This window comes from Halichoeres trimaculatus, unplaced genomic scaffold (genome assembly GCF_033239565.1).
Source record: "Halichoeres trimaculatus isolate MK-OKI-2021-1 unplaced genomic scaffold, fHalTri1.1 fHalTri1_scaffold_17, whole genome shotgun sequence".
NCBI classification, from domain to species: Eukaryota; Metazoa; Chordata; class Actinopteri; order Labriformes; family Labridae; genus Halichoeres; species Halichoeres trimaculatus.
The window spans coordinates 28,822,664-28,838,435 of NW_027437195.1; the positions used below are offsets into that span (position 1 = coordinate 28,822,664).

The window sequence follows — 15,772 nt, forward strand, 5'->3', positions numbered from 1 at the left end:
ATGATCCAACTCACAAAACCCATCAGACAAGAACATAAAATATAAACACAACCGTCATCTTTCATCTGTCCGACGCAGTTTGAGGAGTTTTACTTTAGTTTCTGAAAACTTTGCAGTCAGGAAGGAGAAAAATGACTAAAAATTGAATAAGTTTATAATTCAAATTATCTCAAAATATTTGTGGAGTTTCCAAACTCTTCAAAAAGGCCGTGTGAGGAAAGTGACCTAGCTTATGAAGCTGCCACATAAAGCAGATTAAACTCTCTGTTTCTGTTAAATTTCCTTCCCTGTGTCACATCTAACCTGCAGGTTTCATGTTGTTAAACCTCTCAGCAGCCTCAGATCTCCGTGTGGGCATCACAAACTCAGCGTTGATGGAGGTTTTTCCACAGCAGAAGAACACGATCGCACCAGTGACCTTTGACCTCAGATCAAAGCTGTGACTCTGCTGTGGAAAAACCGTCGACCCATCTCTTTAGACTTTGAACGCCGACCTCTTCTCCCTCCGTCCCCCTCAGCAGCGTAGCCGTGTCGCCTGGCACCCAGAGGAACCCGGTGGCGTCGATCCACAGCATCGCCAACGCCACCACACCCGACCGCCTCCGCTTCCCGCGAGGCACCGCCAGCCGCAGCACCTTCCACGGGGGCCAGCTGAGAGACCGCCGCACGGCCACGTACAACGGACCGCCGGCCTCGCCGACGCTCTCCCACGACGCCACCCCTCTCTCGCAGACCCGCAGCCGTGGAACCAGCAACCTCTTCTCCAAACTCACCTCCAAACTCACCCGCAGGTAAGACGGGGCGCCGCTCTGAGCTCACGCCGAAGGGTTTACCTCGCAGCTGCTCTGCGCAGAATGACCTCCTGTGAATCTGTCTGTAGCCAATCAGCTCACTGCCTTTTAGAGTCAGGATGAGACGTGGCGTGCTGACGGGAACACGCCACTGTCCTGTATGATGTGATTTACTCTGGAGTCTCACGTGTTGATCTGTCGCTGCCTGGGTGCCAACCAAAGAGAACTGAAACCAGAGCCGCAGTCTGACCACCTTTTGGTGGAAACGGGATGTTTTTAACCGCCACTGCAGAAAACTTTGGCTCGTTGTTTCTGAGTCATCACGAAAAAGTTTCAGGAGAAACATTTTAACAAATTTAAAAAACATAATCTGATGACAGAGTGTTCTCAGCGAGTTAAGACGACTATTGCTGATCCACCGTGAGGAAAACTCATCAAAGAGAAAATCAGTCAATTAATGTGAAAAATACAGCTGGCAATAAAGGACAAAATGCAAAAATTATCTACAATGAGAACAACTGTTAATCAGCTGAAAATAAAATCAGTAATTATTGTAGTAAAGTTTGTTTACAGACTTAAAGGCAGACTTGTTGGAATCAACTATCATCCTTGTTCCCCTTCTTTTCACTCCATAAAAAAAATCTCTTTTAAAGTTTATCAAAATGATACAGAAGAGGATAAGAGCCACTCACTTAAAAATTAAAAAATCCTTGTTACATTTTAAAATGTCATCTTTATTATTTATTTGGAGAAAAAAGTCAGAATTCTGGGATAAAAGTCTGATTTCTTTTTTTTTTTTCCCCAGAATTCAAACTTTAATTTTAGAATTCTGACTTTTTCTCCAAAAAATAAGAAAAAGACAAAATTAAAAATATGTATGTATATTATTTAATTTTATCTCGGAAAAAAAATATTATGATAAAATTTAGAAATGATTTATTGTTTTAATTTAATCCGTATTATTTTTTCGGAGAAAATAGTCAGAATTCTGAGATAAAGGTCTGTTTTTTTTTCTTTTCCCCAGAATTGTAACTTGGATCTTATAGTTCTGACTTTTTTCTCCCAAAAAATGATAATGGAATTTTTTTTTATTTAAATAATTTTCATTATTTTTCATCTCCGAAAAAAAATTATGATAAAATTAAAAAAATTACATACATTTTTTAAATTTTATTTTATCATTATTATTTTTTCAGAGAAAAAAGTCAGAATTCTGAGATTAAAGTTAGAATTCTGGGGAAAAGAAAAAAAATCTAACTTTAATCTCAGAAAAAATAACAATGATTAAATTAAATAAATATAATTTTTTGAATTTTATCATTAGCATTTTTTCGGAAATAAAATTAAAATAATATATTGTTTCTTTTTCCTTTTTTAAAAAATTCTTTTTGAATTTTTTTTTCTCCAAAATTCTTACTTTAATCTCAGAACACTGACTTGACTCAGAAAAAATAATTATTTAAAAAAAAGTTTTTTTTTTTAAGTGGCCCCAATCCTCCTCATTAAGAAGACAATAAAAGCATTTATCTCCCAAATAATGATGACTTAGTTTCTTTAATGAGATGATTGCGACTTATCAGTGCTGCATCAAAAATTGTAAATTTGCTGGCTGCAGCTTTGAGGTGATGAAAACAAAAGTGTATCATAGATTATAATCCTCAGCATCTACTGCATCAAACTAAGAGACAATGAAGTATGAATTTAAATTTCTGATGAACTGTTGTTGAGTATTGTATGTTTATTTTACATCTTCCTGCCCAGGGACCACAGATGAAAATTAGCTCTGTAGCTAACTCTGGATTGACTGCTTTCTTGTTTTGCATGGTCCCTGTCGAATAAGATAATTAAAAATAAATAAATAAATAAATTATAATCCAAGTTGTTCAATTAGATACTTAAACTCTGGCCGACATGTCTAAAGGTGAGGAAACTCTCAGGAAAGAGTCAAAGTTGAGTTTGAAAAGTCTGGCCCACCCAGTTTTTGGCTTTTCAATAGTTAAGACACAATATGCAACATCAGTGTTAAGTCGAACCAAACACCCGTATCTGTTTCTCCATCATAGTTTGATAATGTCACTCCAGAGTTTGAGTTTCTTCACAAAAAATTGTTTTGTTACGTTCAGTCTGTAAATAAATGCAGAACTTCAAGCTTTGGTTTGCAGTGAGCTATTACTCACACAACCAACAGCATGAGACAGAAAATAGAGCGACAGTCATGCTTCAGACTAAAAGAGGAAACCGTTTGTAAAACCAAAATTCAAAAAAGGAACCATCAGTTTTAGAAATAACACAAATAAAAACTGTATTTCTCTCCTCTTTTCTCCTGAGCTTTTAAATGAATCTGATCAAATCATCCCAACGAGCCGTCTCACGTTCTCTTCAGTGGCAGCCGGCGCAGCGACATCACTGCTGCAATGACTGAGCTGAAATGAGGAATTGAAATCATGATAATCCATGAGAAAAACCTGAATCTCCCTCCACTGTTGATGATTCCAATCACCCCATTTTTGTTCACTCATTCAGACTCCTCATTCTCCCTCTCCTCCTGCTCCTCTCCCTCCTCCTGCCCCTCCCCTGCTCCTCTCACTCCTCCTCCTCCTTCACCATTTTCACTGTTTCTTTGTCTGATTCTGTTGTAGAAACATGTCATTCAGGTTTGCCAAAAGGTAGGACTCCTGTACTGCCTTTCGCTCTGTGCCAAGAATAACGAAAACAAACTCACAGAAAAAACTTCCTCCGAGACTCTGCAGACGTGTGGGGCTGCTGGCACTGAACTAACACGCCGCTTAGCAGAACAAAACCCTCTCTGAGTACATTTACACGCACGCTGATTCAAGTAGCTGGATGCCCAGAGCACGAGCTCTTACACCACTCATGTCTGCGTGGTTTAGATGAACCTGGAGCCAGCTAACAGTTAGCTTCTATTAGCATAAAACTGGAAGCTCATGTAGCATGAAGCAGATTTTAAAATGACTTTAACTGTTTTAAAGGATCACGAAGTCCGATCAGTTTCTCTCCAAAAGAGCTGAAAAAGAAAACAACTCTCACAGATTTGTGGAGGTTTTTGCATCAGAAGTTGTCATGCTAAGTCTTAGCTTCGTATACCCACAAAACAGCCTCTGATCGTGGATGTTTGGTTGTTAGTTTCTGCTCTTATTTGTGTGAACATCCTTTTTCCTCTGGGTAAACTCCAGTTTCTGGTTCTCTTATAAGATTTGTGTTTGAATTCTCATTTTTTCTTGTCAGAAATATTAGGGATGCGTGATATATCAATATCAGTATCGGTATCAGCCGATATTAACTCATTAGCTTTCGGCATTTTCAGAGCATCTTGAACGCTCTTTCAAGACCCAATAATCTTGTTTTCTCTGACTATGTAAACACCAAAACTACCTAAGAAGAGTGGACTCACTTCTTTTGCATCTCTTCCTGTTTTTGATCCAAAAAACAGACAAAATTTTTGATCGTGTTCATTTTGAGTGCTCCATCCTTTGATCCTCTCCATGGTTGTCTTTTCTCACGTTCACGCTGCTCTTTCTCTCTGAATTACCTCCACACATCTTCTCAGATGTTTTTTTTTTTTATTATTACTTTTTTTTTTTACCAGTTTTGATATTGGTAAATATCGGTAAATATCGGCCATAACAACAATATGAATATCAGATGTCATCTGGAAACTTTTTCTTCGAGAGTGATTCTATAATTAGGGGAACATTTCAAGTGCACAAAAAACTGAAGAAATCTGTGCTTTTTGCTTCAGTTTTTTGCAAAGTGTAGCTTAAGATTTTTTGTCAGCTGTGTTACGAACAAAAGTTGTGACTATTTTTCAGCATAAATCCATATTATACTGAATTTAAAGTTATTCAACATTTCCCTGTCAGACTACGCTTCCTGGAAATGTCCCTCAACATTTATGTCACAGTTTAGACAAAGTTTAAAAGAATCATGGCTCAAAAATCATATTTAACATGGTTGACAGGTAACACAGTCGACATTTCCTCCATTTTTTGTCTCTTGTGCTAACTGCAGACCTTGAACATGGCACCACCTGACCTCCATCAGCTCATATCTCTGCTCCTTTTCCTCACAGTTTGGTCTTTATAACATCCATAGCAGGGGTCTGCAACCTGTCTTTCATATGAGCCATAATGCCTCAGCTCACCTCGAGTAAAGTCATTCTGGAGCCACAAAATCTACTTTATCTACATAACTGTAAACTGTAAACATGGTAAAATCTAGTGAAAAATTAACTAAATGACAAGTTTTTTTTAACATTTATGAAATTGCACATTTGATGTCTTATTTTTTTGTTATTTAAAAAAAAATGCAGAATTTTTTAAAAATTGAAAAATGGCAAAAAATCTGCAAAAATGTTAAAATAAAGAAAAAATCAAAAAATATTTTGAAATTCAAAAATTTTGAAAAAAAATGAATTTTCAAAAATATTGCAAATAAAAGTTAAAATTTGAAAAAAAAATTGAAATAAAGAAAATTGCAAAACAATTTGAAATTTCAAAAATTTGAAAAAAAAATTAAAATCTGCCGAAAAAAAAAAAGAAGTTTAAATCAATTGAAAAAAAAACTTGGAAATTCTCAAAATTTTGGAAAAAAAATGCCAAACTTAAAAAACAATACTTCATACCATAATAATACTTAATAAATATTTATACTAAAAAATAAACACAAACGTGAATTCTAGTGTTTATTTTGAAGAGCAGACTTAACATTTGGGAAATTGAACAGCACAAAAACCCTAAATTCCAACACATGATTTGCATTTTTAGCTAAATAATTCTGTATTAAATAAAAGTGATGTGATAAAAAAAAGTACCCCTAATTATAGAATCACTCTTGGGTAATGTTTTTGTTTTGCGTCCTCTGCTTTTTTTGCTAAGCTAAGCTAGTTTGTTTCTTTTATTCTGTGTAAAAAATCTTGAAGACCTCAGTTAATGTTTGGATAAAACAGTTTCAAGTGTGTTTCTAACTTTTCTTAAAGAGCCATGCTAGCTGTTTCCCTTTGCTTTAATTCTTTGTGCTAAGCTAAGCTAACAACTTCAAGCTGTATCTTCATCTTCTCTGTAGCAGTAGGTATGAAACACGACATTAACAGAGATTTTCAAAGTGCTTGTGAGCAACTTTTGATCATGTTTGATGTTTCCTTATTCTCCTAGTCTTTGTGCTAAGCTAAGCTAAGCTAAGCTTCATCTGGGCTCCAGCTTCATATTCAGTGTGCAGACATGGCGGCGTATCGAGCCTCGTATCTCGCTCTGGCTTATCTTGTTCCATTCAGAGACGTCAGTCACCTCCACGTGACGTAAAAACCAAAGTCGACCAAACGGCGCCCGCTCGGCTGGAGTCGCGCATTAACGAGTGTTTCTCTGGTGTTTGTGTGTGTAAATGTGCTCAGAGCCGCTCTGCTTGGTCTGAGTGGATAACGGCTGATTGTGAGAGCTCCTTCAACAATCAGTCGATTTAACCAACAGCAACAACGAAGCAGCTTGCCACTAATCAATTGCATGGGGTCGCTTCTCGCAGCTAGCATTGATTGTGGTTTGTTTCCTCGCCACGGTGATTGTCGTAAACAACCTCTCCCTCTTATCCTCTCTCTGGACTGTTAAAAATGCTCATTGGAGACTGAGCCGTGACCTGTATCCATCCACCACAGAACAGAGCCTGGTGTTGTTGTGTGTGTAACTCTTTGGGCTGTCTGAGCGGAGGAAATCATCAAGGATGAGATTTCTTCTTGTTTACAGACCGGAGGAAATGTTTGGGCCATGGAAAGATCTGTGCGATTGTGGAGATGGTTGTTTCTGTGCAGGACTTCATGTGATCGATTGTAGGAGTTTGGGGTGGAGGGAAATGCTCTGAGAGGTCTGTCGTTTGGTAACTTTGTTTGGTTTTTGGGAACTCTTTGTCAGGGCTCCATTTACCGAACATTTTCACCTGTCAGGATTTTCTATCGGAGGCGCTAGCTTTTTAGATTTATACTCAAGAAGTTAAACCAACATTGAAGTCTTTACTTAAACTTTCTTTTAACTCTTCAGTAGCAGAGCGGGGTGCTCTTTAGGGCTGGGATGTAAAGCTTTTCTTGTAATTCGAATCTTTTCGATTTTTGGGGTGCCGCTTCGATTTGAATTACAATTCTTCAATATTTCTGATTTTTCAGTTTTGATTTCTTTTTTCAACACCAGACCATGTGGAAAAAGCTGGATTATGATAATGATGTCTAGAGAGTGTATCAGGAGCCATATTTTCCAAAAAATGCACACCACGAGTCAGAGAAAAACATTTTGCCCTCTCCTGGAGAAAAGTGGGAACTTTTTCCAATCCAGCACATAAACAAAGACTAAAATGAAGGATTTAAATTTGAGGAAAAAAAAACAAAACAATTTTTTAACAAAGAATCCCAATTTTAGTATCGTAAACAACAAAATCCTGATACTTGTGTGAATCGATTTTTTTCTCCCACCCTTAGAACTTTCCCCAGGCACTTTTTTTTTCTTTTACCATTTTGCGATTTGGCTTGCAAAAGTTTTGGGGGGACATTTATTTTCTGCATTATTCCCTAAACACAAGCAATAAATTATTCTTGAATATGACCAATACAACTAAGGATACTGTAACTAGGGATGGGAACCTTTCACATTTGAAACAATACTGTACGGATTCCTGGTACCTGGCAATTGGTATCGTTACTCAACGGTACCAATTTTTGGTACTTTTTTGTGTTTATGTGGAGAAAAATATCAATCAATTTAATGATAAAATGTGAATTCGTTTTAATTACACATTTTTATTTTTAAATATTTAACCTTGTAATGCTGTGTTCATGTCCAGCATGGAAAATCGCCTACTCTTCCACTCCCTCACAGTCACAAGGATGCATTTAGGTACCTTTTGACTTTGCGTGAATCGGTACCTGGTACTTTTGACAGAATTCGGTCAGTACCTGTAAAAGTACCTAATTTGGTACCCATCCCTACTTAAACTTGGGTACCAAATAAGGTACTTTTATAGTTACAGACCGAATTACGAACCATGTTTGGGTGCGTGAATGCATCCATGTGACTGTGAAGAAGTGGAAGACAAGCCGATTTTCCACGCTGGACATGAACACAACATAGCAAGTTTATATATTGAGATATAAATGTGTTAAATTGAAAAACTTTGAGATTTTATTGTTGATAAAAATAATATTAACACACAAACAAACAAAAAGTACAAAAAAATTGGTGCCATTGAGTACTAATAATTATTGCTAGGTACCGGGCATTGGTACCACATCATTTCAAATGTGAAAGGTTCCATCCCTTTTCAAGCCTTGTAAACCTGTAAAATGTATAATATGAAAAATACTCGTAAATCCTCTCTTCTATTAATCCCTATGATTTAATATTCTGTTGTTATTTATTTTTTTAATTGCAGCCTGAAAAGTTCCGTTTTCTTACATTACAATGTCTATTGCAATTCGAGGGTTCCATAGGTTCCGGAACCTTAGTGGGCGGAGCCTGCTGCGCAGAATGTTTCTGATTTGCGTCTCTTTTCTGCATGTGAGAGCAGGGCATGACATGCAGAAAAGAGACACAGGTTTTGAAGTTTCCCACTCTTTTCTAAAAATAGACATAAAACCACATAAATAATCTGATTTATTGAAGAAGAAAAAAGAGTTTGAAGAGAAATATATCCCAGTGGATTTCAATCTTTTTATATGCATGTGCTCGAACGGATTGGAAAAGGCCTGTGTGACACCTTTTCACACTTTTCACATCAAACCTGGACACTTTAATTTTATTTTATGGTTAATTCTGAAATATTCAGACAGTTAAAATGGAGCCTGGTAAACCCAATCATTGATTAAATTTGCTCTCTGCTCAAAGCGAGCCTCCTCTCTGGTTTTCTGGGTCTTTCTGGCTGCTGCCTGGAGGCTCAGCACTGCCCTCTGGTGGCCGATCGGTGTCTAGTCTCCCCCCTCTCACAGTGTCTCCATCAGCCAGAGCCTCGAGTCGTTGAACTCGGTGTCATGTCACTCCTCATCTCCCTCTTCACCTTCACTTTTTGTTTTTCTTTTTCCTGTTTTCACTTTTCTGTGGAAGCAAAATGTGGAACGGCGTCATCAGACGGGTTTCTTTAAACAGCTGGATACATGAAGAAATGGATAACAGTGTTAGTGAAATAATTTAAATGGAGAATTTATTCAACTTGTGTTTTACTTTCAAGTATTTTTATTAGGCGGGGCTTTTATTTGTCTAAGTTTCCAAAACCATCATCTTTGTTTGAGACTGACATTTGTTATTTTTCAACAAAACTTTTGCCCAGTTAAAGCTTTATTTTCTTTCACCATTTCAGTCTGTATTTCTATCTTTGAGCAGGGATAAGTCTTGATATGAAACAGTTTAAATCATGTAGTTCATGCAACTTTTACTTCATCTTAAAAATGTTTTTTAGGTGTTTTTCTCCCAAAAAAACAGAAACGTTTTATTATGCAATGAAAAGATCCCAAGTAATCCAAGAAAGCAGAGGTTCCAGATTCAGAAAAAAATGAACAAAAATTAGGTTTAGTGCAAACTTTGTAGGGAGAACTAGATCATATCTGTTCATATATCATAAATAAATAACCTACAACCAGTACGCATGGCTATTAAACAGATCCAGATCTCTTTATGTCTGCATTGGCTGCAGGGAACTATTCGTTTAGTCATCAACAAGTATTTTACCTGTCATAAATCTTCCTCTGACCAACTCTTGTTTTTTTATTTTGTTTTTATTCTTATTTTTTTTACTCCTCCCCCCAAAAAACAGAATCAGAATCTCAGTTTTCTGTTTCCTCCCATTCTCCTGAGACTAAATAAAGAGGTGTCACAGAGTTTCTGTGGATATTTGCAAACATTACACAGCAAAAAAACGGAAAAACTGAAACCTTATTCAGTGTTTTTGTCTTATTTTAAGTAAAAAATGTCTTTTTAAACTTAATATGAGCCACATTTAACTGGACAGTCCAGAAAAAATGTCTTGTTTCAAGTTATTTAAAGATGGGAAATAAGGCCTAAATTGCTTGTAACAAGTAAAAAAAAATCTGCCAGATAAAATCAGTAACTCCATTTGGATGATTTCACTGACAGAATTATTCATTCTTCGATCTTAAACTCTCGACTCGTCTGATAACTCTGACCCCATTCTGACCATTTTGACCCTCCGTACATTTCTCTTAAAGAAATCTACAGCACATCTTTAAACCTCATTTTCCTCCTCAGGACGTTTAGCTTCAGTCACCCTCCTCCTCTCCTCCTCCTCTTCCTCCTCTTCTCCTCACAGCTCGTGTGTTTTTTGTCCTCCTAACCTTCCTGTGTCCTTTAACCTTTGACCTCTTGCTGCTCTTCCTCTGCCTAGGGTCACTATTGACCCGGCCAAACGGCAGACGGCCAAAACAGGGCCAGCCGTCCCTTCCACCCCTGGAGGAAAGACCCTTAGTAAGTCTTCTGCCTCCAGCCTCTCTCAGCCTGTCCTTCCTTCCTTCCTTCCTTCCTTCTCATCATCCTTCCATGTTTCCTTCTCCTTTTTTTGGCCTCTCCTCACCTCATACATTTTTGATATTCTTTCCCTCTCTCTTGCTTTTTTTCTTGTCATGTTTCCATGGAGAAAATCGCAGTTTTTGTTTTCAGTCACGTTTTTTCTTTCAGATTCAGGAGCGGAAGATATAGAGAGTTGTAGGAAGATGAAGATCTAGAGTAAGGGGCTGTTTCAATCCCTCAATCTTTCTTCTGAGACTTGAAGTCCTAAGTGTGGGTTATGTGGAGGGACTCCCCCCTCGTGCCTCCTCCCTCCTCCTCTCCTCTCCTCTCCTCCTCTCCTCACCCACTCGGTCTTGTGTGATCCTCACAGCCTCTCTGATCGACCCACTTCAGGGACCTGCTGTCAGTCCTGTCTGCTCACGTGTCCTCTTGTTGTCGAGTCTTTTTCGCTGTCTGGGAGTTTGGGGCGGCTTCCTCCTCCACCCCGTCCTGTTTTTCTGTTTCTCCAGGCTGCAGTGCATGCTGGGAAGCCCGTCCTGTCAGGGAGTTTGCTCTGTGATATCAGTCGGACTTTTTCCTCTTGTTTTGGAGTGATTCAGGGGCTGGTTTCCGATACGGTGTTTTGTTAAAGAGCTCATGAGTCAGTGTGAAGAAGAGATGAACATGGAGGCACAGACACACGCCCAACACGGTTATTTTCTGACAACCATGAGTGGTAAAAGGCGGACACATCCTTCTTAAACGCCTAAATAAGTTTAATCTAATTATATTTCCCTAAAACTCTAACATTTTGTTTGGAGACGCTAAATTACATCAAACCTCTTTCCTCTGAATATCCTGAATGTGAGATTTAAGACTTTATCTATCATTAACTCCTGTTTGATGTGCTTTATTTGTCAGAAACACGTTTTACTTCACCCCCCGTCAGGATTAATAAAGCTCAACCTTCTGTTGTTTCTCGTTGAGTCATGGTTATAAAAGACGGCCATCTTTAGATGCAGCTCAGTAAACCAGAGATGATAAACCCGGCTGTAGGATTCTGGAGGATCCAGTTTTTATATCTGTACAGTTTGTTCGAGCGTTTCCCAGAAACCCCCTGGAGAGTTTCTCCGTTCACGCTCTGGTGTCCTGGTTTTGTTTGTGGGCCGAGCTCCTGCCTCTTTTCTCTGCAGTGTTAGAAAACAACGATGACTTGAAATCAGGTTCAATATGAGATAGTCTCTAAAGATATTTACAGGAAATAAAAGTAATTATCAAAATCTGTGATTAAAAACCACAATGAAGGAATTAAAGATTATTTATTATTCTTTAAAGAGGGGGTATTCTGCTTCCCTGTATTGTAATCACGGATATAAGAGTCAAAATTTAAGTGTTTTTATTGTTAATTTTCTGTTTATATGAGGACATATAGAAAAACTGAAACACTATTCCTCTCTTCTGACAGTTTATATCAGGAGTCTGCAACCTTAAATTTTTCCATAGGAGCCCTTTTCCCTCAGCTCACCTGGATTAAAGTCATTCAGGAGCCACAAAATCGACTTAATCTTAACAATAAAGACAAAAAAGTGTATAAATTCTATACATAATATAAATTGAGAAAATAATTATCCAAACAAGAAGTTTTTGTGTGTTTATAAATTGTGCATTTAAAGTCCTATTTTTTTTTCTTTTTAATAAATTTCCAAATATTAAAAAGAAAGGAAAATTTGTAATTTCATTAATTTCATAGATTGGCAAAACTCACAAAATTTAAATTAGTTGCAAAAAAAAAATTTTTTAAAGTGAAAATTCCCCCAAAAATTAGCAAAATTTTTCCAAAAGAAAAAATAAATAAATTAAAAATGTGCAAAGATTCCCACAACTTTGAAATAAATAAAAAAATACCTGGATTTCATAAATTTGGAAAAATAATTTTAAAAATTGTTATATTTCAAATATTTTTTTGATTTTCAAAAAAAGTAAAAAAAATTGCAGATTTTTTTAAATGGCATTTAGATTATTTGAAAAAGAAATGCTGAAATCCATTTTTTTTTTTTAATATATTTGAAATAATGTCAAAAAATATAAATTCCAAAAACTGCAAGAATCTCCCCCCAAAAATTAAAGCTTTATTGCAAGATGAATATTTAGTTCAACAAAATGTTTACACATGATTTTATTTAGTTTCAGTGCCTTTAACCATTAATACACTTTAAAAAAATATATAAAATCCTTTCATTCAATAAAGTTTTTTTTTTAAAGCTACAAGGAGCCACTGCAAAGGAGTCAAAGGGCTGCAAGAGGCTCCAGAGACGCAGGTTGAAGACCCTTGATCTAGAAAAAAAAAACTTCAAGTATAAACCAGGTCACTAGAGCGCTGGCCAATCAGAGGGAAAGGGGTTTGTAGATTGGGGAGCCTTAAAGAGACAGCAGCTAGAATCAAGTGTTTCAGACAGAAGCTGAAATAATGGTTCTTTAAAACACTAGTGAAGGGAAAATGTGATTTTTTTCTGAGCTATCAGTCATATAAAAAGAGAACAAGGTTTAGAAGAATTGCAGTCCTCCCTCTTTAAAGATTCAACGCTGTTCCCCCTGAAGAAAGGCTGACTCACTGTGATTAACATGATTAACATTTGTGATAAAAAAATCACATAAATCTAAAACTCAAACCACGTTCTTGAGAGATTTAAAGGGCCACTTGGGATTTGTTGAACATAATTTAACATGACTCTGCATAAATTCACCTGATTAAAACTGAATTCCTGACAGTTTTACCAAAAATGACTCAAAGAGAATGAAATTAAGTCGCTTCAGATCTGTTTCTGTTTCCTGTTGGATTCTTGGGCGTAGCACCTTCACCCCCTCCCCCCCTCTCCACCCTGTCCTACCTGAGTCTCACCTGTGGGCTGGTTGTGATCCTCCTGTGGTTGGACTCACTCCCTCCAGTCGTCAGCTGCTCTGTCTGTCCCGCTTCGTGCCACAGGTCGTTTCTTTCTTTGCTCTGAGCTCTTGTTTTGGGGTCACGGTCTGAACATGTTTCACTGTTTGTTTTTGGTTTTCGTGGTGTTTCACTCCGAGTCAGATCGTTCTTCTGTGGTGGTTTCACATCGGTGTCACTCTTCTTTTCTCCATCACACGTCACAGATCCTCTTTTTTCTTTTTGTGTCACTGGAGTTTCTCTGAAATCATCTCTGCTCTGCACAATCCACATCTTTTGTTTTCTTCTCTGTCCCCTCCTCCCTGTCCGATCTTCTCATGCGCCTCAGAGTCTCAACCGAGTTTGAGAGAAACGGGAGACTTGAGGGCTCAAGGTGAGGTTACCTGCCCCCTCCCCTCCCCGTCCCCCTCCCCCCTCCTCTAAATGTCGCCCCCCCTCTTCATAAACGTAGCCTCAGTTTGTCCTCGTCTGGATTTGCTCTGCTTTGTTTCTCTGGGAGGTGTGTGTGTGTGTGTGTTTGCACTGAGCCTTGCGTTCTGACTGGTTTGGCTTGTTTTTTTATCAGTTTGTGTTTTTGGTTTTTCCTGCATGGCACCGTGTTTGAATGCTGCTCTGTTAGCATGGCATCTTTGTTTTGTTGTCGACCTCCAAAATGCTCCTGACACCCTGCAACAAAACTCTGGTTCATTCAGCATGGATGTGTCTAACTCCAGTTTACGGTGCATTCAAAGTCACAGAGCTTTTTCTACAAGACGAGCCTCAAAAATCAGCCCTGAACGACTTCAAGAAAAGATTTTAAAACAGGTTTAACATCCTGATAACAGAAAACATAAACCACTCACTGTGCGAGAGAAAAGAGATTCAGCTTTTTGTGAGTGTGAGGAAATAAAACATACGTCGTCTTCTCAGTCCTTGAACTGATCACATACTTTGCTTTGTGACTTGAATGTGAGGATTAGAAACAAGAGGCACAAACTGGGGTTATGATATATTCTGGTGTGAAGAAACATCAGCCAAATGCTCAATGTTTAAAGGAAATAACAGTTCAACCCACGGGGAAACACACTCTGTGTTTACTGCCTGCAGAGAGTTTGATTCTGTCCTTTTAAACTTTGTTTTTCTGCAGATTTCAGGACAAACTTAAAGCTCCTGTGTGGAGGTTTTAGCTGTTTATAAAACTGACTGAGAGTTAAAGTGAACAGGGGTCTGCAACCTTTACTTTTATAGGAGCCATTTAGCCGCAGCTCACCTGGATTTAAGTCATTTCTGAGCCACAGAATCTACTTTACCTTCACAATAAAGAAGACACAGTGCATACAATTCAATACAAAGTCAAGATTTATTGAATAATTAGCTAAGTGTTTGGAATTTATGAAATTGTAGAACTACAAAAAGAAGACTTGATTTGATAACATAAGTCGTTAATGTCACTCAGATCATCATTTTTTGTCATTTGCTAATTTCTTGCCACATGTCGAGCATTTATATTAAGCCAGCGGTTAAATCCATCCACACAGAATGAAAAAAATATTTATTTCCTTCCAGATTTGTCTTATTTTAGATTTAGTTATCCTATCAGGGGGTGTAAAACTTGAGGTAAGTATGGAAGCCCATTTCTGCCAGTTTAAAAAATAATCAGAATATATATAAAAAAATAAAAAAAATCACAAGATAAAAATTCTTAATAAGTCAAAAAGTTAAATAAAAAATCGTAATTATTTTATGACTTTTCATCTCATAATTTTGATTATCTCATAACTTTTACTTAAAAAAATTTGATTATTTTTAGTCTTCAATTTGGACTTTTTATTTTTAATGACTTTTTATCTCACAACATTGACTTTAAATTGTATAATTTGACATTTTATTTTATAACAACTTTTTTTTATAATTTCAGCTTTTTATATTAAAAAAATAATTTTCAACTCTCAATTTCTTTTTTTTATCTCCAATTTTGATTTTTATTTCATAATTTCCACTTTTTATTTCTAAATGTTGACTTTTTATCTCCAGATTTTGACTTTTTTTATATAACCCTGAGAGTAATTGAAGCAATAGTCACATCTGTCATACTCAAATGGTTTCTCTCCAGTGTTAAATTGCATTTATTTCATAAATTTGACTTTTAATCCCATTATTTTAATTTTTTATTTTATAATTATGACTTTTTGTCTTATTATTATGATTTTTTTATGTCATAGTTATGACCTTATCATCTTGAAATTTTGACTTTTTTTATTTTTTTACTTTTTTCATCTGGCAGGAATGGGCTTCCATAGGTTAGCCACAGGTGCATGGAAAGTTGGTGGGCTGTTGATGTTGTAGGAGGTGAAGTTGAGCGGTGGCAGGCTTTATTGACAGATGGGATGAAGATTTAGTTCAACCAAATGTTAACACAGGATTTTATTTAGTGTCAGTGTCTTTAACCATCATCATTTTGATTTAAAAAAAATCACTGCAGAGGATCAAAGAGCAGCATAAGGCTCCACAGCTGCAGGTTGCAGACCCCTGAGCTAGAATATATCAAACTCCTGTCAGCAGCAAGAGGGGGTAGG

At 37.0% G+C, this 15,772-nt stretch overlaps 1 protein-coding gene across 23 annotated transcripts in view; it reads left to right on the forward strand.

Moving 5' to 3' along the window:
* The window catches only part of mark3a (MAP/microtubule affinity-regulating kinase 3a), a 75,831-nt gene that overhangs the window by 58,852 nt on the left and 1,207 nt on the right, over window positions 1-15,772 (forward strand). For 5 of the 23 annotated variants that reach the window (XM_074691548.1, XM_074691550.1, XM_074691554.1 and 2 more), the window contains 3 exons: window positions 519-791; window positions 3,431-3,457; window positions 13,546-13,590. In XM_074691548.1, coding sequence (XP_074547649.1) covers window positions 519-791; window positions 3,431-3,457; window positions 13,546-13,590 — 345 coding nt within the window. Of the gene's footprint in view, window positions 1-518; window positions 792-3,430; window positions 3,458-10,178; window positions 10,259-10,468; window positions 10,517-13,545; window positions 13,591-15,772 lie in introns of all 23 variants that reach the window. The other 18 variants (XM_074691551.1, XM_074691570.1, XM_074691558.1 and 15 more) reach the window with 8 other exon arrangements.